General features: G+C 36.2%; 1 protein-coding gene across 1 annotated transcript in view; it reads right to left on the bottom strand.

The window, feature by feature from the left end:
- LOC135229098 (membrane-bound transcription factor site-2 protease-like) overlaps window positions 1–20,713 on the bottom strand; it is a 97,982-nt gene that overhangs the window by 56,014 nt on the left and 21,255 nt on the right. Inside the window, exons 2-5 of the mRNA XM_064278900.1 lie at window positions 20,164–20,312; window positions 18,695–18,935; window positions 16,010–16,113; window positions 13,816–13,943 (exon numbers count right to left, since the gene is read on the bottom strand). Of these exons, the coding sequence (XP_064134970.1) occupies window positions 13,816–13,943; window positions 16,010–16,113; window positions 18,695–18,935; window positions 20,164–20,312 (622 nt within the window). The remainder of the gene's footprint in view (window positions 1–13,815; window positions 13,944–16,009; window positions 16,114–18,694; window positions 18,936–20,163; window positions 20,313–20,713) is intronic.

The raw sequence follows: 20,713 nt of genomic DNA, 5'->3' as shown, positions 1-20,713 counted from the left end.
TCATTAAGCAATAACTCTCCATTCCCTCTTTACTTTATGTCCCTATGCATTTACCTACCCTAGGTATTTCAAGTTAATGAAATCATAGTTTTTGTCCATTTGTGTCTACCTAATGGACCCCAGGTGGCATAGTGGTTAAGAGTTCAGCTGCTAACCAAAAGGCTGGAGGTTCAAATACATCAAGTACTCCTTGGAAATCGTATGGGGCAGTTCTATTCTCTCTTGCAGGGTCGCTAGAGTTGGAACTGACTCTACAGCACGTAACAAGGATTTCAACTAAAATAATGTTTTCGAGATTCATACATGTTGTATATTATGTCTGAATTATATTCCATGGAATGTATACACCACATTTTGTTTATTCATTCAAGTGTTGACGGACATTTGAGTCGTTTCTACCTTTTGACTATCGTGAATAATGCTGCAGCAAATATTGCTATACAAGTATCTGTTTGAGTCCCCGCTATCAATTCTTTTGCATATATGCCTTGAAGTAGAATTGCTGGGTCACATGGTAATTCTATGTTTAACTTTTTTTTATTGTGCTTTAGGTGAAAGCTCACAGCTCAAGTTAATTTCTCATACAAAAACTCACGTATTGCTATGAGACCCTAGTTGTAATCCCTATGACGTGACAGCACACTTCCCGTTTCCTCCCTGGGCTTTGTTTCCATTCAACCTGCTCATACCCCATTCTGCCTTCTCTTTCCGCTTCCAGACAGGAGCTGCCCATTTAGTCTCCTGTATCTACCTGAACTAAGAAGAACACTCTACATAAGTATTATTTTATGTTTTATAGTCAAGTCTAATTTTTTGAACAGTTGGCTTCAGAAATGGCTTAAGTTCTGGGTTAACAGAGAGTCCGGGGACCACGTCTTCTGGGTTTCTTTGGTCTCAGTCAGACCAGTAAGTCTGATCTTTTTACTAGAATTTGAGCTCTGCACCAGACTTTTCTCCTGCTCTGTCAAGGACTTCTTGTTGCGTTCCCTGTCAGGGTGGTCACTGGTGGTAGCTGGGCACCATCCAGTTCTTCTGGTCTCAGGCTAATGGAGTCTCTGGTTTATATGGCCCTTTTGTCTCCTGGGCTAATATTTTCCTTGTGTCTCTGTTGTTCTTCATTCTCCTTTGCTCTAGGTGAGTTGGGACAAACTGTTGCATCTTAGATGGCCGCTTGCTAGCTTTCAAGACCCCTGACGCCATGCACCAAAGCAGGATGCAGAACATTTTAATATTTAATACACTTTGTTATGCCAACTGACCTAGATGTCCCCTGAAACCATAGTGCCTAAACACCCCCCCCCACACACACCTGCTATTTTATAAGAATTTAGTTGTATTCAGGAAACTTAGCTTTTGGTTTAGTCCAGTTGTGCTGACTTCCCATGTATTGCGTGTTGTCCTTCCCTTCACCTAAGATAATTCTTGTCTACTATTAGTGAATTCCCCTGTCCTTCCCTGCCCACTCTTGTAACCAACAAAGAATGTTTTCTTCTGTGTTTAAACCTTTTCTTGAGTACATAATAGTGGTTTTATACAGTATTTATCATTTTGAGATTAATTTCACTTAGCATGATGCCTTCTAGATTTATCCATGTTTGCAAGATGTTTTGTGGATTCATCATTGTTCTTTATTGTGCGTAGTATTCTTTCGTGTGAATAGAACATAATTTATCCATTTGTTTGTTGACAGGCACATAGGTTGTTTCCATCTTTTTGCTATTGTAAAGTGTGCTGCAATGAACATGGGTACACATATATCTATTCATGTAAAGGCTCTTATTTCTCTAGGATATAGTCCATGGAGTGGGATTGCTGGATCGTATGGCACTTCTATTTCTAGCTTTTTAAGGAAGCACCAAACAGATTTTCAAAGTGGTTGTACCATTTTACATTACCACCAGCAGTTTATAAGTGTTCCAGTCTCTCCACAACCTCTCCAACATTTATTTGTGTTTTTTGAATTAATGCTAGCCTTGAAAGGGTAAGATATCTCACTGTAGTTTTAATTTGCATTTGTCTAACGGCTAATGACTGTGAGCATTTCCTTCTTTCAGCTACCTGAATGTCTTCTTTGGTGACATGTCTATTCATACTCTTTGCCCATTTTTTAATTGGGTTATTTGTCTTTTTGTTGCTGCAGTTTTGCAGTATCTTGTAGATTTTAGAGATTAGACCCTAATTGGATATGTTGTAGCCAAAATATTTTCTCCACTTTGTAGGTTGTCTTTTTACTCTTTTGGTGAAGTCTTTGGATGAGCTTAAGTGTTTGATTTTTAGGAGCTCCCAGTTACCTAGTTTCTCTTCTAGTGTTTGTGCATTGTTGGTTATATTTTGTATTCTGTTTATGCCACATATTAGGACTCTAGCATTGTCCCTATTTTTTCTTCCATGATCTTTATCATTTTAGATTTTATATGTAGATCTCCAATCCATTTTGAGTTAGTTTTTGTGCATGGTGTGAGGTATGGGTCTTGTTTCATTTTTTTTGCAGATAAACGTCCAGTTATGCTCGCACCATTTGTTAAAGAGAGTGCCTCTTCCCCATTTAACTGACTTTGGGCCTTTGTGAAATATCAGCTCCTCATAGGTGGATGAATTTACATATGGATTCTCAATTCTGTTCCATTTTTCTATGTAGTTGTTTTTGTACCAGTACCAGGCTGCTTTGACTACTATAACGGTATAATAGTTCCTAAAATCAGGTAGTGTGAGGCCTCCCACTTTGTTTTCTCTTCTTTAGTAATGCTTTACTTATCCAGGGCCTCTTCTCTTTCCACGTGAAGTTGATGATTAACTTTTTGAGGAACTACCAAAATGTCTTCCACAGAGGCTGTACCATTTTACAACCCCACCAGCAACAGATGAGAGTTCCAATTTATCCACCTCCTTGCTAATATGTTTTCCTTTTTTTTTTTATCATAGCCATCTTAACCAAAATAATCAAACCAAACCCGTTGCTGTTGAGTTGATTCCCTCAATATAACACTGCAGAACTGCCCGATTGCGTTTCCAAGCAGCAGGTAGTAGATTTCAACTGCCACTCTTAACCAGGGCTCCCTGGCCATCCCAATAGGGTAAAATGACATCTCATTGTGATTTTGAATTGCATTTCCTTAATGACAAATGACACTAACCATCTTTTCAAGTACTTGTTGGCATGTGTACTTCTTTGGTGAAATGTCTATTCAAGGTCCTTTGCCCATTTTAAATTCGGCTGATTGTAAGAGTTCACTATACATTCTGAATACTAAGCCCTTATCAGTGGTGGCACAGTGATTAAGTGCTTGGCTGCTAACTGAAAGGTTTGCAGTTTGAGTCCACCAACTGCTTTGTGGGAGAAAGATCTGGCAGTCTGCTTCTGTAAAGATTACGAAGCAGCTCTACTTTGTCCAACAGAGTTTCTGTGAATTGGAACTGACTCAATGACAATGAGTTATCAGATACATACTTCCACAAAATATTTTTCCTATCTGAGGGTTGTTTCTTCATTTTGTTGATAAAAATCCTTTGATGAACAAAAGTGTGTAATTTTGATAAAGTCCCACTTATCTATCTTGTATTTTGGTGTGAAATTCCAGAATTCATTCCTAAATACCAAGTCCCAAAGAATTATCCTTAAGTTTTCCTCTGGGAGTTTTATGATTTTAGTTCTTACAATTAGGTCCTCGATCCATTTTTGGTTATGCTGTGAAATATGGGTCTCCTCTATTTTTTTACATGTGGAAATCCAGTTTCCTGGCACCATTTATTAAAGAGACTATTGTTTCCCCGTTGAATGGATGTAGCACCCACATTGAAAATCAAATGATCATATACGTGTGGGTTTATTTCTACACTCTCAGTTCCACTGGTCAGTACATCTGTCATTATACCAGTACCAGACTGTCTTGATTACTGTAGGTTGACAATGTGTTTTGAGATCAGGTAGTATGTGCCTACTTGGTCTTCTTTTTCAAGATTGCTTTGGCTATTCACAGCCCCTTGCCGTTCCATATATATTTGAGGGCTGACCTTTTCATTTCTGGAAAAAAAAAAAAAAGGCTGTTACATTATTTATGGGAATTTAATCTAAATTTAGCTTTGGGTATTGTCATGAATTGAATTGTGTCCCTCAAAAATATCTGTCAACTTGGCTAGGTTATGATTCCCAGGATTGCATGACTGTCTATCATCATCTGATGTGATTTTCCTATGTATCGTAAATCCTATTAGAATGATGTAATGATATGGATTAGTGGCAGTTATACTGATGAGATGTGTTAAGATTAGACAGTGTCTTAAGCCAATCTCTTTTGAGATATAAAAGACAGAAGCGAGAGACAGGGGGACCTCATACCATCAAGAAAGCAGTGCCAGAAGCAGAGTGAGTCCTTTGGACCTGAGGTTCCTACACTGAGGTGCTCCCAGACCAAAGGAAGATTGATGACAAGGACCCTCCTCCAGAGCTGACGGAGAGAGAAAATCTTCCCCTGAAGGTGACATCCTATATTTGGCCTTGTAGCCTACTAGATTGTGAAAGAATAAATTTCTCTTTGTTAAAGCCATCCACTTGTGGTATTTCTTCTATAGTAGCACTAGATGGCCAAGACAGAATTTGGTACCAGGAGTGTGGTGCTCTTCTAACAGACATGTAAAATGTGGAAGTGATTTTGAAACTGTGAATGGATAGAAAGCTCAGAAATAAGTGAGGAGAACCGTTAACACTAGAGAAGGCACAGATGGTGAGAAAGATCAGCAGAGGACCAGGTGCAAGAGAGGACCGGCAATAGCAGAACCAGGAGATCAGTGTGATAAGCACTAGAGCGAGAGAACTGAGTGCCTATCTTAGTCATCTAGTGCTGCTATAACAGAAATACCCTAAGTGAATGGCTCGAACAATGAGAAGTGTATTTTCTCACAGTAAAGTACTATAAAAGTCCAAACTCAGGGTGTCAACTCCAGGGGGAGGCTTTCTTTCTCTGTCAGCCTTCTCATCAATCTTCTCCCAGAGGAGGAGCTTCTCTGTGTAGAAACCCCAGGTCCAAAGGGTGTGCTCTGCTCCCAGCACTGTCTTTTTGGTGGTATGAGGTACCCCAACTCTCTGCTTCCTTACCTTTCCCTTTATCTCTCAAGAGATAAAGGGTGGTACAGGCCACATCCCAGGGAAACTCCCTTTACATTGGATCATAGATGTGACCTGGTAAGGGGGTTACAATTCCACATGGATCCTCTTAACATAAAATTACAATCGCATAATGGAGGACATCCACTGAATACTGGGAATCGTGGCCTAAGTTGACACATATTTTTGGGGGGCCACAATTCAATCCATGACAGTGCCTTTGCGCAGGAGGCTTCCTGAAGTAGGGTGCCTCTGGGCTCTGATTGGTGGAGCTAGGCTTGCTGACCCATGGAGCAAGAGAACTGAGTGCCTTCTGGTCCAAGTTTACTGGTGGGGTGGTGTGCCTCCAGGCACTTACTGGTGGAGCTGCAGAGTTTTGCGGGTATGAGGCCCAAGGACTGAGAGGCCTAGCAACCAGGAAGCAGAAGCTGAAGAGAAAGGGAACACAGGAAGCCGAGCTGCCTCAGTCTCAAAGGTACAGCCATGACCTCTGGGGTTTCAAAGGATGGAGCCACGGCCTCTGGTGTTTCTAAGGGTGGAGTTTTGACTCAGATAGACTAGAAAAATGTGCGTCTAAAGTCGAGGAGCAGTGCTGCCATCCCAACAGGCCTGGAAGGTGGAGCTGAAGCTGAGGGCCAAGGGGCCTCCACTCAGATTCCAGCGAGTGTGGCCAATACCTACAGTCTGGAGGGCAAGGCCATTGTGTAAATTCTCTCAGAGAACAGAGGATTATTTCCAAAGACTTGAGGGCTAATGTGTACTGCTGACTTGCTTGGTGCCTGTTGTGCCTTCTTTCCCTCCAATTTCTCCCACTTGTAATGGAAATACCTGCTTTGTGCCTGGTGCACCACTGTACTTTGGAATCGATAATTTGTATTCTAGATTTCACAGAGAAAGAGGAATTTTTGGATTTTGGAGTTGAATTAAGGCTTTTACTATGATATGATGGGGGTGAATATGTTTTAGATGTGGCAAGTACATGAATTTTGTGGGGCCAAAGGGTGGAATGTCATGGATTGAATTGTGTCCCTCAAAAAATCTGTCAACTTGGATACGTTATGATTCCCAGTATTGTATGGTTGTCTACCATTTTGTCATCTGGTGTGATTTTCCTGTGTGTCATAAATCCTATCACTATGATTTAATGAGATGGATTAGTGGCAGATATATTGATAAGATGTCCAGGATTAGATAGTGTCTTAAGCCAATCTCTTTTGAGATATAAAAGATAGAAGCAAGTAGAGACTTCATACCATCAAGAAAACAGTGCCAGGGGCAGAGTGCATCCTTTGGACCTGAGGTTCCTGTGCTGAGATGCTCCCAATCCAAGGGAAGACTACTCACAAGGACCTTCCTCCAGAGCCAACAGAGAGGGAAAGCCTTCCCCTGGAGGCAATGCCCTGGATTTGGACTTGTAGCCTGCGAGACTGTGAGAGAATATATTTCTCTTTGTTAATATCATCTACTTGTGATATTTCTCTTACAGCAGCACTACGTAACCAAGACGGGTAGTGTTGATAGTTTAACAATATTATGTTGAGGATTGACCCAAGCCATGATATTTTCAATTGTCTCAGATGCACGCAAAAGCCAAACAATAAATGAGGAAAACTGAAGAATAACTCGTGCCTTTGAATTGCGGTGTTGGCAAAGAATACTGAATGCCAGATGAAAGAATAAATCTGTCTTGGAAGGAGTACAGCTAGAAACCTCCTTAGAAGTGAGGATGGCAGGACTTCATCTCATGTACTTTGGACATATTATCATCAGGCAGGACTAGTCCCTGGAGAAGGACCCTGGTAGAGTGTCAGCGGAAGAGGAATGCCCTCAACCAAATGGATCGACATCGTGGCTGAAACAATGGACTCAAACACAACAATGACTGTGAGGATGGTGCAGGACCAGGCAGTGTTTCTTTCTGTTGTACACAGGGTCACTATGAGTTGTAAGTAACGCAATGGCACCTAACAATGACAACATGTCTTTCAATCCATGAACACAAATGTCCTTCCATTTATTTAGGTCCTCTTCAATCTCTTTGGAAATGCTGGTGGGGCAGTGGTTAAGCGCTTCAGCTGCTAACAAAGAGGTCCGCAGTTCAAATCCACCAGATGCTCCCTGGAAACTCCATGGCCGGTTCTACTCTACCCTACAGGTACCTATGAGTCTGAATCTACTCGACAGCAAAGGGTTTGGTTTGGTTTTGGCTAATTTCTTTAGGGCATGATTTATAGTTTACAGTGTATAAATCATTCACTTCTTTGGTTAAATTTATTCCTAGTTATTTTATTTTCTAGATGCTACTGTAAATGGAATTTTTTCCTTAATTTTCTGTTCAGAATGCTCACTGACGATGTATTGAAACCTGACCGATGTTTGTATACTGACCTATGTATCCCATCACTTTGATGAATTTACTAGTTCTAGTAGCTTTCTTAGCCCTGGTGGCACAGTGGTTAAGAGCTTAGCTGCTAACCAAAACACTGGCAGCACAAATCCATCAGCTGCTCCTTGGAAACCATATAGAGTAGTTCTACTCTGTCCAAAAGGTTTGCTATGAGTCACAATCAACTTGATGGCAACAGGTTTTTGGTTAGTAGCTTTCTTAGGTATCTGGAGTTTTCTATATATAGGATGATGGCATCAGTGAAAATGATAGTTTTACTTCTTCCTTCCTGATACTTCTTCCTTCCTGATCTGAGTATCTTTTATATGTTTCTCTTGCCTAACTGTTCTGGCAAGGACTTCCGGTACAATGATAAATAGCATGGGGATAGCAGGCATCATTGTCTTCTTAAGAAAAAAAGCTCTCATTGAGTATAATGTTGGCTGTAGGTTCTTCATAAATACCCTTTATCAGATTGCAGCATTTGGTTTCTATTCCTAGCTTATAGGGTGTTTTTATCATGAAATGGTGCTGGATTTTATCAAATGGCTTCAATTAAGGTGATCACAGGGTTCTTTTCCTTTATTCTATTAATGTGGTGTTATTATATTGATTGGTTTTCAAAAGTTGAACTACCCTTGCATTCTGGGATAAATTCCACTTGATTATGGTATTAAATCCTTTTAATATGGTTTTGCATTCAGTTTGCAAGTATTTTCTTGATATTTGTATCTATATTCATAAAGGATACTGGCCTGTAGTATTCTTTTCTTATGGCATCTTAATTTAGCTTTTGATTACAAAATGAGTTAGGAAATGTTTTTTCCTCCTCTATTTTTGAAAAAAGTTTAAGAAGGACTGTGGTAACTTCATGTATAAATGTTTGGCAGAATTCTCTGATGATGTCATCTTTTCTTTTTTGGGAGGTTTTGATTACTGCTCCAATCTCTTCACTTGTTACTGGGTTTACTGAGATCTTCTTTATCTTCCTCATTCAGTGCAGGGTGTTTACGTGTTTCGGGAATTTGTCCATTTCATCTGAATTACCTAATCTGTTGTTGTGAAATTGTTCATAATATTCTCTTTGGATCGTTTTTATTCCTTAGGGTTAGTTTTAACGTACCCCCTTTCACTTCTGATTTTACATATTTGCCTCTTCTCCCTTTATCTGGCAATGTCCCTAGAAGGTTTTCAATTTTATTCATCTTTTCACATGACTAACTTCTGATTTCATGGATTCTGTTGTTTTTCTGCTATTTTGTTTATGTCTGCTTTGGTCTTTGTTACTTCCTGCTGGTAGTTTTGGGCTTGGTTTGCTCTTCTCTTCTGGTTTCTCAAGTTGTGGAGTTACAATATTGAGTTTAGATCTTTCTCCTTTTTAATGTAGGCATTTACTATATAAATTTATCTGGGAGAAATGCCTTCAATGTGTCCCATAATTTTTGCTATGTTATGCTTTAGTTTCATTTGATTCTAAGTATTTTCCTATTTCTCTCCTGATTTTTTTCCCTTGACACATTCGTTGCTTAATGGCATGTTGTTTAACTTCTACATATTTACGTATTTTTCCAGCTTTCCTTTTTTTTTTTTAACCAATTTCCAAATCCCCACCATTGTTAGATTTTTTTTTTTTTTTTTAATAATTACCTCTTAGTGGGTGGAAAGTGGTATCTTACCGTGGTTTCAATTTGCACATCCTAATGACTAATAATTTTAAGTATCATTTCAGGCCATTCCTATGAACTTCTGCAAAGAAATTTCTATACAGGTCTGCCAGCTTTGGGTTTAGTTTCCTCTTGAATTTCTAGTTTTTCAAGGTGTAAAGTTATTGATATGAGATTTTTCTTTCTTTTTTAATGTAGGCTTTTTCATCTATAAATTTCCCTGCCTTTGCTGTATTCCATCAGTTTTGGTATGCTGTCTTCATGTTCATTTGTTTCTGTTTTCTATCTTCCTTTCAGAGTTCTTTTTCACTGTTGTTTAACTGTGAGTTTTTTTATTTCCACATATTTGTAAAATTTCAAGTTTCATTTTCATACTGATTTGTGGTTCCATTTTGGAAAGATGGCTTCTTTGATTTCTATCTTTTTGAATTTATTGAGACTTGTTTCGTAGCTTAATGTTATCTATCAAGGAGAATAATCAATGTGAGGTGGAGAATACATATTTTGGTGTTGCTGGGTGGAGCTTGCTACGCATATCTGTTGGGTCTACTAGTTTTACAGTGTTGTTCAATTCCTATATGACTTTAATGATCTCTTGTCTAGATGTTCTACCTATTATTGAAAGTAATGTATATAAGTTGCCAACTATTATTGATGTAAACTGCAAATACTTTTATTGATATATTATATATATGTATCATCTTTTACATTTTATATAGATCTCTTCTTGATGAATTAACCCTTTTACCACTATACAATGTCTTCGTCTCTGTAACAGTTGAACAGTTGACTTAAAATTTACTTTGTCCAATAGTAATACAGACATTCTGAGTTCCTTTTGTTTACAATGTGCATGCCCTATGCTTTCTGTCCTTTTACTTTCAACTTATTTGTGTCTTTGGATCTAAAGTGGATCTCTTGTAGACAGCATATATTTAGTTCACGTGTCTTATCCATTCTGCTGATCTCTGCATTTTGGTTGAGCCATTTAGTCAATTAACATTTAAATACCAATAAAGAAGGACTTACTTCTTCCATTCTGCTGTTTCTTTTCTGTGTTTTATACCTTTGGTCTCTCATTTCCTCCAATACTACCTTTGTGTTTTGTTGATATTTTATATTAAACTATTTTCATTTTCTTTTCTTTTGAGTATATTTTTAAGATATTTTCTTTGTGATTTCTTTTCTTTGTGGTTGTTAAATGGGGATTATATTTAACAACCTAAATTCATAACAACCTAGTTTAAATTGACACCATTTAGTGTCAATAATAGATAAAAACTCTATTCCAATAGTCCTCTGCCTCCCTCTTTCTTAGTATCACAAATTACATCTTTATATAGCATGTACCCAATAAAATAATTATGTATTTTTTAACGTATTTGTCTTTTAAATCATGGAGGACATAACAGGTAGAGTTAGATACAAAAATTACACCAATCTTTGTATTTGTACATGAAATTAAACAGAGATCCTTATTTCTTCATACACCTTTGAGTTAGTGTCTAGTGTTCCTGCTTCTCAATCTGAAGGCGTGCTTCAGCATTTTATGGCCAGTACTGCGGTAACAAATTCCCTCAGCTTTTATTTATCTGGAAATGCCTTAATTTTGCCCTCAGTTTTGTATAACAGTCCCCCCCACCTTCAGCATTTTAAAAATATCATACCATTGCTTTCTAGCTTCCCTGGTTTCTGAAGAGAAACTGTTACTCTTACTGCAGATCCCTTATACATGATGAGTTACTTTTCTCTTGCTGCTTTCAAGATTTTTTGTCTTGGGTTTTTTGAAAATTTTACTATTATGTGTCTGGGTGTGGAAGTCTTTGAGTTTATCCTACATGTAGTTCATTGAGCTTCTTGGATGTATAGATTTATGTCTTTCATCACATTTGCGAAGTTTAAATCCATTATTTCTTCAAATATTCTTTTGGCCTCCTTTCTCCCTCAACTACTTCTGGGAATCAAACAGTGTTTATTTGATTCACTTGATGATGTCTTGCAGGTCCCCAGGCCATTCGTTTCTCTTTACATGGCTCAATTGTTCATATCTTCAAGTTCCCTCATTCTTTCTTCTGTCAGCTCGGTTACTGAATTCCTTCAGTAAATTTTCATTTCAACTATTTTAGCTTCTATTTCCAGCATTTGTTGGGCTTCTCTTTATAATTTCTATCACTTTATTGATATTCTCATTGTGTTCTTTTCTTAAAATTTCCTTTATTCTTTGTATGTTGGTCTTTTAGCTCTTTGAGGATATTTAATATACTTGTTTTAGGGTGTTTATCTAGTAAGTCCAATGTTTGGGCTCTCTGAAGGATAATTTCTGTTTATTACTTTATTTTGTTACTTTACATGGGCATCCTTTTCTATTTCTCTGTATGCCTTGTGATTCTTTGTTATCGTTATTAAAACTGTGATATCACTGTAATGTAGTAACTCTAGAAATCATATTCTCCCCTTTCCTCAAAGTTTTTTTTTTTTTTTTTTTTCTGTAGAAGAACATGCCAGGCCATTGACTTAACGACTTTTCCAAATAATTTTTGCCAAGCCTGGATGCCTTGATTCATGTGGTCACCCAAGTCTTTCTTCCTTTAGCTTGTTGTATTTAACAGAGGTTTCCTTAAACAACAAAAATAAAAAAAAACAGAAGTAAAACTAATATTAAAAAAATTTTCTTGAAATTAGCAGATTAGCTCTGAGCTGCTATACTTCTTTAATACTTACCCAGGCCTGAACTAAGCCAAAATGTATGCCCAAGGGATTTATCAGTTTCTTTGAGCATATCTTTTGCCCGGAGCATTCATGTGCTTTTCAAATTTCTGTCTATACATAGGTAATTTTGAATGTTCCAATTTCTCAAAGAAATTCCTGGGCTTTTCCTCCTTGGCCTAAAGCATTTTATGGTATCTCAATTGCACTCTTTTGCCCAGATGACTACAGGCCTTGCATTCAGGCAATGCTTGCTGCTTTTTCAATCAATGTAAGTCCCAGATGGATGAAAAAGAGATAAGTGGTTTACTTCAGCGTTTTAGGTAGCCACCTGACAGGCAGAACAAACATAGTAATTTGTACATAAGGTCTACTCTGCTCCCTCTGGAACTGGGGAAGAGGTTCCCAGGCTAGAAAGGTGGGCTGCTGCTTCAAACCAGCTGCCAAACTCAGAAACGAGTGGTATTGAGCCTATAAAAGAAGTCACAATATTTTAGTTCTGTTTTGAAGTTGACTGTTTAAAGACATCACTTGCTTGTTTGCCATGAACTTTTGGCTATTTTCCACAGCTGTGACAACATTTGTTCCAATAGTTTCTATTTTTCTTTTGATGTTTCTGTGAGGGGATAAAAGCATTGAGCTTCTTAGTCCATCATTTTGCTGATGGCTCTCTCCCCATATATAATTCCTTAATCTTCAAGTTCTTCCGCTGGGTTTACCATTATCTCCCAATACTGATTATTTACATCTTTCAACATCCATAGCTCATTTTGTTTTCTTTCGTTCTTGTTGCAATCACTAGAACTCTGAGAATAATCTTAAATAGTTGTACTGGCATACTTTTTCTTTTTATTTATAATTTCAATAGAATAGCCAAATAATAGCAAGGACTTAGATGAAATTCCCCTAAAAGTTCAGGATATGAGCTTTATTTTGAGACTGGCAGAACAGGGGAAAAATATCACTATGGATTATCCAGAGTTTAAGAATGAGATAATGAGTCAAAAAAAAAAAAAATCAATGGCTGTGATGAAGGCAACTTGATAGGCAGAGACTTGAAGTTCTTAAGTGGTCAGTTATCAGAAATGGGTAAAGTTCATCTCAATCAAGCCCACCTAGGCTCAATATAGTCTAGAAATAAAACAAAAGAGACAATGCAGCTACGTCATGGAAGTGATTTTTTAGGTAACTAGATGACTCAATCCATAAAATAAAAACCACATAATTATTTCTCCAATCATACACAGAAGTTACACCTGACAGAACACAAACCATAACTGTGGAAAAGCTTCAGCTTTTTATAATCAATGCATCATTTCTATAGCCATGTTTGCATGTATAAGCACCCTCAAAACACTGGCTGACATAAATAAAAACAGGGTTTTCAGTATTTAAAAAGAAGTTTTAAAAAGTTAAGACTGGAGCCAGAATGATCTATCTTTCTCTTCACAATTTTTAGTAATAAAGCATAAGAAAAAATTTTTGTATTAGATGTCTTGGAAAGGGGTAACTGATATGATTAAATCCCCCTTCTAAAAATATCTCTGTGTTACATGTATATATGTGTGTATACGTGGGGGGGTGTGTGTATGTGTATTGCTAATAATTCTGTTTCTCTGATCAAGTCAGAAATACAGAAAGAATCACTGCACATCCTTATATACATATTTTCATACCTGATTCATTTTAATTCATCCTGTGCTTTGAACGTGATGTTTTCCCTTGATTTGATACATATTTCACTGAATTTCAACTTGGCTGATACTCGTCATGTTCACTATGTTTTCAGTGAGCTGAATAAATGTTTTCATTTTGTCAATTTTAAACAGAAATAACATTATAAAATGAATTTACCAACTGAAAGGCAAGATGTTTTTATTGGTGGTGGGCATACCTTCCACAAAACTACCATCAACATACAAATGACCATTTATAAGAAAAATTTTAATGTCTATTACCTGCACAAAATATCCTTAGTTGCTGGACTGGTGATATAAGTTGTAAATGAGTAGTAAACAGATCAACAAATGCTCCAGGATAAATAATGAAGAGAAAAATTCCAAAGCCATTGAATCGAACTTGTTCCCTAAGAAATCACATAAGATAAAAGTAATTTACAATTTCATTGCATTGTCAAATAAATAATGCTAAAAAATCTGAAAACTCACAGATTTGCTCACTATTTTGAACACTGTATTACTGCTATCTATGCAATTTTCACTGACCAATTTTTGGAAGTAGAGTTCTTGTTTAAAAAAACAAAGAAGTTTCTCTGGATAAACCAGCTGAGCCCAAACCAAAACCAGTGCAAGAACATACTTATTCATATGCATAATTTTTTATAATAGTGGTTTATTACAGATTTGGGTATCTGTGAAATCTAATTTTTTAAAATAATGAATCTCATATGGACCCATAGCTTGAAATTAACCACATATGTAAAAGACAGGAGCCACAGCATCGATTTGGACTCATGAAAACCCCATATATGGAGTAGAATTGTGCTACTCTATTTTCAAAACAGGATTGCTAGGCCTTTCTTCTGAGATGTCTCTAGGTAGATTCAAACTGCCAACCTTTTGGTTAGTAGCCAAATGCTTAACCATATGAGCCACCCAGGGACCCCAATCACATACATACAGAGATGGTATATATTCGTAGGAAAAACTAAATGAGAAAAACTTTTGATCATTTACTATTAATTATTTTCAGAGTAAAGCATGCTAATGTATGTAATCTGAGTAAATTATCCAAATACACTTAAATGTACCTTGAAAATTATAAATAATGGCGGAATTTTACCTAAGTGGATTCAGTTTAATGTTAAAATGTTGTTGTTAGTTGCTGTGAAGTCAATTTTGACTTACAGTGACCCTGTGAGTGCAGAATAGAACTGATCCATAGGGTTTTCAAAGTTGTGACCTTTCAAAAGCAGATCACCAGGACTGTCTTCTGAGGTACCTCTGTGTACGTTCAAACAGCCAACCTATCTGCTAGTATTCAAGTGCTTAACCATTTGTGCCACCCAGAGATCAATGTTAAATACATTTAAAGTGAAAAATGGATGATTGTTCTTAAAACAATTACTAAATACATTTCCCTCAATAATTTTTTCTACCAATTTGTTCTATAAAAATGGTCATTAACATTCAATATTCTCATCAGCTCAAACTGCTGCTTTAAAAAAAAAGCACCTAAATACGTCATATAATCACTTGGCTCTGAATGAGCTAGGTAAAATCAACTACTTTTAGGAACCTAGGATTTTAAACTATTCAAATTATTTAAAAAAACAGAGTGTGAGTGGTTAAACTCTTAATAATGATGTCTCCATCTGTAAAACCCTAAAAGCCACAAATTTAAATACATGGAAGAAGAGAAAAAAAAAAACAGATGCACACTTAAGCCACTATTGTGCACCTGTGTAACAGTACATGTTCTATCATAAGCAACAGGAAAGTAATAAAAGTGATTAAATACTCTGTAAAACAGTGGTTCTTAACCTTTCATCTGGTCCACACAGTCAAAGCTTAAAATACATCTCCCAATATACTTCTTTGTTATGGCAGTAATTATCATTGAAGGTCTACCACTATTTCAAAAGTTGAGTGGGTTTTCAAATGCTCTGGTATAATTAAAATCATAGATTTGGATAGACCAAGAACAGGGTGTGACGCTAGAATCAACTTCTGTATCTACTCTTTCTATCTTCCACTTGAGTAACTAGGCTATGATATTTGTTAACCAATCCACTGCATTCAGTTTTCTTGCTGTAGCCAGCAGGGGACATAAAGAGAAACAGGAAACTCTTTCAATTGATAAGCCAAAGAAAGCAGATGGGTGGGCTCTAAGTGCAGTGGCTATCATTCAACGCAATGATAGCTATAGAATCATTAAGTTTCATAAAGTCTCAGATTATAGACAAGCACATGATTACTTTGGGATACTTATCAATATATTTAATCCTTTCTATAAAACATAAGCTATCTCAAAGTAATGATGGTGTATATGAATTAGGCTATATCTAAACAAACAAAAATACTGAAATATCAAATGTAGTATATCAAATGTAACAGATTTCAGATACAAAACTTCCTAAAGGAAAAATGTTATTACATGTAGCAGAAATAAAAAATTAAAAAAAATCTTTACCTAATAGCTGCCATTCCATGTCCAATCTCATGTACAACACCACTAATCAGGACTGCAGCAAAGAAATAGGTCAGCTGGTTGACGGGTAAATTTATACCCGGGACCTGTTTACCGGCACAATAATAAACATTTGGGTACCAAGAAACCAAGACGTTCACTCTGTATTAAAGCTTAAATTCCAAGCTGAATTTTCCATAAACTAAAAGTAATACAAATATCAGTCGTTCACTTCTGTACTTCCACCATAACAAAAAACAAAACCATCATTCTTTTTTTGAAATAGGTAGTTTTTTTGTAAACAGCACAATAGTCTGTGAAGAATAATAAATGCCAGATTAAAAATGTGAAGCTTCAGCTTCCTGAAGTCTTCAACATTAAAAAAAAATTAGGGAGCTCAGCAAAGTCCTAGGGGATACAGAGTGACAGTGAAGGAAACAGCAACTGACTGGCCCTCAAAGGCTGGATGCCATATATGAGAGTTCTTTTTAAAATACCTACTCCTTCCTTTGAATTTTTCCTGCAAGGTTCCAAGCACTTAAGTTCTGTAGCAAAAACTGTCTCCCTCTCAACCAAAGAAGTTTCATTTTAGTATTCTCATGTTATATAAGAATTGGTAATTAAAGCTAGTCTCGTTGGTGTGGTAGTATGACTCTTTCCATTTCTTCCACCCATGTTTGTTCATTTACATTGGTCAAAAAACGTTATCAAGAGGTACATAAATATTTTATTAAAATTGAAATTTAATGCAGAAAGCAAGCCATTTGGAGCATACAATCGTGTGAAGGACATACGAAAATGCACAAGTTGCCTTACATCATAAATTTTTAATGTAGTCGTAATAATCTATAGAATCCCATAATTTATGTATTTCTAAATTATGAGGTATTTTAGTTATTCCCAATTTGTCAAAATAATAAGTATTTTTGGAATAAATAAAGACCTTGATAGAAACTTCTTTTATTTCTACATTTGGAAGTGTTGCCATAATTCAGAGTCCCAGACATGGACCCTTCAAAGAATATGGGCATTTTTATATGCTCATTATATTAAATTCTAACAACCAAAATGGAAATAACAAGAACGCTGATATATTGTGAAGAATGTACCCAATGTCACTGAACAATATATATAGGAATTATTAAATGAGAACCCAATTTACTGTGTAACTTTCACCAAAATCAAAATATTAAAAAAAATTAACCAATGTTATACCACCTTCAAAACTCTGGAGACATAAAATGATAAAGGTATATACATATGCTTTAAAGTGAAAATTATTCTAAAAGCTCACAATCTGGCACATTATTGTTCATATAAAAGAATCAGAATATCCATTCAGAAACATGTTATAGCTTTAAATAAAAGAGAATTATTGATTAGACTCTGTGGTAGACTTCTCTCAAAGCTGGCTGTCAATGACTGTAGCCTCCTCATAATCACACCCTTATGTAATCCCCTCCCCTTGAATGGACCTAGTATCTTTCTTCTACCAAACAGAATATGCCAAAAGTAATGTCATACCACTTCCATGGTTAGGTTATAAAAACTGTGACTTCCAATTTTCTAGTATTCTATAGTCTTGATGGCATACATGCTCTTTTAACTCAAGCTCCTCTCGGGAGAAGCTTATATAATAAGAAACTAAAGGCAGCCTCCAGCCAACCACCACCAAGGAGCTAAGGCTCTCATTCCAACAACACTTGAGGAACTGAAGTCTGCTAACATTAAATGAGCTTGGAAGCAAATCCTGTATTAGATATTTGGTAAAAGCGCAGAACCTGAGCCACCAACTTGATTACACAAACCCAGACTCATTGCCCCTGAATGGATTCTGACTCACAGCAACACTATAGGACTAAGCAGAACTGCCCCATGGGGTTCCCAAGGTTGTAATCTTAATGGATGCAGACTACCACATCTTTTTCCAACCAGATGGCTGGTAGGTTCGAACTGCTGACATTTTGGTTAGCAGATGGGATTGCAGCATACGAAAGAACTTGAAGCAGAGTATCCAGCTTAGCTGGACCTGGACATCTGACCCATAGAAACTGTGAGAAAATAAATGCCTATTTTTTACACTGCCTAGTTTTGAAGTAATTTGTTATATAACAATAAAGTAACTAACTCATTGTCATCAAATCGATTCTGACTCAGTGACACCACAGGACAGGGTAAAACCGCCCCACAAGATTACCAAGGAGCGGCTGGTGGATTTGAACTGCAGACCTTTTGGTTAGCAGCCAATCTCTTAAACATGGCACCACCAGGGCTACTATATAGCAAGAGATAACTAATAAGATTATGAAACCCATGGAGAAGAAGGGCAAGAACTTTGCGTAGTAACACAGGCAAGCTGATTTGTACATTAAGATTTTAAATCAGTAGGTTTATTCTTCTGTGGCTTCAACTTTTTAACTTCATAAAAAGAAAACGAGAATTAAATTGGTAATCTGCTAATTGTGGGCAGTCTGGATAATAGTTTATTCGTTCTACTACAAATAAACATTTCAACAATTTTGATTACTTTTTTCTCTTTTCCTACTAATGTTTCTGTGAAAGTATATAATTTGAAATATTGTGAGACTTTTACTTTATTTTCATACTTATATTATGGGTAGTTGTTGTATTACATAGGGTAACATTTTACCTTTATACTTAACAGAAACAAAAAAGGAAGGCACTTACCACAACTTGTAGCATCTGCTCGCTGTGAACTGAAGAGGAGGAGGAAGAGGAGGAAGAAGAGGAAGAGGAGGAAGAGGAGGAAGAAGAGGAAGAGGACAAAGAAGATGAGGAGGAGGATGAAGAAGAATAAATAGAGGGAGAGTTGGCCATCATTTGTGCCAAAGTCTGCATTAGAGTTTTTCCAAGGAGGAAAAAAGAACTAAACATGGCAATCACTCCAAACACCATTCCAAAATTGAACCTGTCAAATGGAAAATCACATAAATATAAATATTCACAACTCATTTACTAATATTCATAAGCCACATTTCACAGTTTGAAAATAATGGCAAAAATGTCAGTAAGTGTCTTTTTACCCACTCAAACTTCAGCTTTCTGACTGAAGCATGGGTAGTAATCAATTGAAATAGTTCTAACAATTTGCAATGTTATAACAATCGAAGAGACGGAAAACTGTTCCCAATTAAAAAAAAAAAAAAGTTTCTGTTTCTTGTCTTTGCTCATTTATGTGTTGGTCTTTAATCTCGTTCTCAAATATTTACAAAGGCTCTTTCAACAGTATAGCCATCATTTATACTTATTCTATACTTAACTGTACTTTCTACTCATTCAGTAAGTTTTACTTATTCTATATTTAATGTTTTTTTAGCTTTGTTTTGTGACAAATGAGCTTATTTATGTGATAAAATCAAGTTATTGCTTCTTTCTTTTATTGTTTTAATAACTAGAAATTATCCTTCTCAGTTTGAAATAATCTGTTACATTTCCAGTGAATTGGCTAAGTTGTGTTTACCAAAGAATTTGTGCACTTCATCTTACTTTTCAAATTTACAGGCTAATGTTGTTTAAGTCTTAATTATTTTTTATTGTCTATAGAATCTGTAGTAACTTTTTCTAATACTGATTTTTGGTTGCTTATGCTTTTTTTCCCCTTTTATCGGTCACGCTAGGGGGTTTACCAATTTTATGAATATTTTCAAAATACTAACTTTTGGATTTGTCAATTTTCTTTACGGTATATCTGCTTGCTATTCACCTTCTGCTTTTTGTCATTATTATCTCCTTATTACTATTTCCTTTGCTATGATTTGTGGTAGCATTTTCTTCCAACTTTTTGATGATTTTATTGTGTACATTATTGTCTACTATATTTGGAGTTAATTTTTTAACAAATAGGAATTTAGACAAAGTCCTCACTGTTGTCCATACGAAATGCTCTCAGCCACAAAACCTGCTTATTTCTAGAGTGTTTCAAAGATCATTATAAACCCCCTAACCATAAACACATAAACCTATTGTTAATGTATACAAAAGGAAATTGATACAATGCCATGAGTTAACAGAAAATCACAGTGTCTGTACTTGTCAACATTTTAAAACTCAGTAGGCTGAAAAATGATTGACATAGCTAACTTAAACTACTTCTCATAATCACAATGAATAACTTAAAAAGAGAAAATAAAGAATACCACTGGTAAAGCATCCTCGCTTTCCGCCTTCCCCAACTGTAAAACACACGATTGAAAACAGCAGTTTGCCATCTTATGTGAAAAGGGGAGATGTTCAACCCGTTGTTTTCCAGCCAGTCTTCATAGGAATGCTTAAAATTGACAGACGACTAAGAGAGAAACAAATGTTTTGTATCATTCAATTCTGAAGAACAATTTTAATGTTTAAGGAAAGCAAACAGAGGCATTTTCTGCAGGTAATCATGATACTGGCTCCTGAAATGTTTATAATTTTAAAGCTTATGTTCCGTTGTAAGGAATTTGGAAGGAAGATTTTAAAGGAAGGGTGTCCAATGAGGTGGTTAACAATGCTTATTCTAGGAAGACTTGTTACCACAGAAGAGAAGGGATTCTTGTGTTATGTTTAAAAAGAATCTAAAACAATGTATTAGAAAGAATACCTTATCACTTACGTACCAAAAAAAAAAAAAAGGTAACTAAGAATCAGTAGTGTATTTTCTTATTGAGAACTACCCTAAGAAATTAGGCTGATTTTGACTATACAAATTAG

The sequence above is a fragment of the Loxodonta africana genome, chromosome Y (genome assembly GCF_030014295.1).
Source record: "Loxodonta africana isolate mLoxAfr1 chromosome Y, mLoxAfr1.hap2, whole genome shotgun sequence".
NCBI lineage: Eukaryota > Metazoa > Chordata > Mammalia > Proboscidea > Elephantidae > Loxodonta > Loxodonta africana.
Note: the sequence above shows the minus strand (reverse complement) of the source record. Positions and strands in the feature narration are given on the sequence as shown.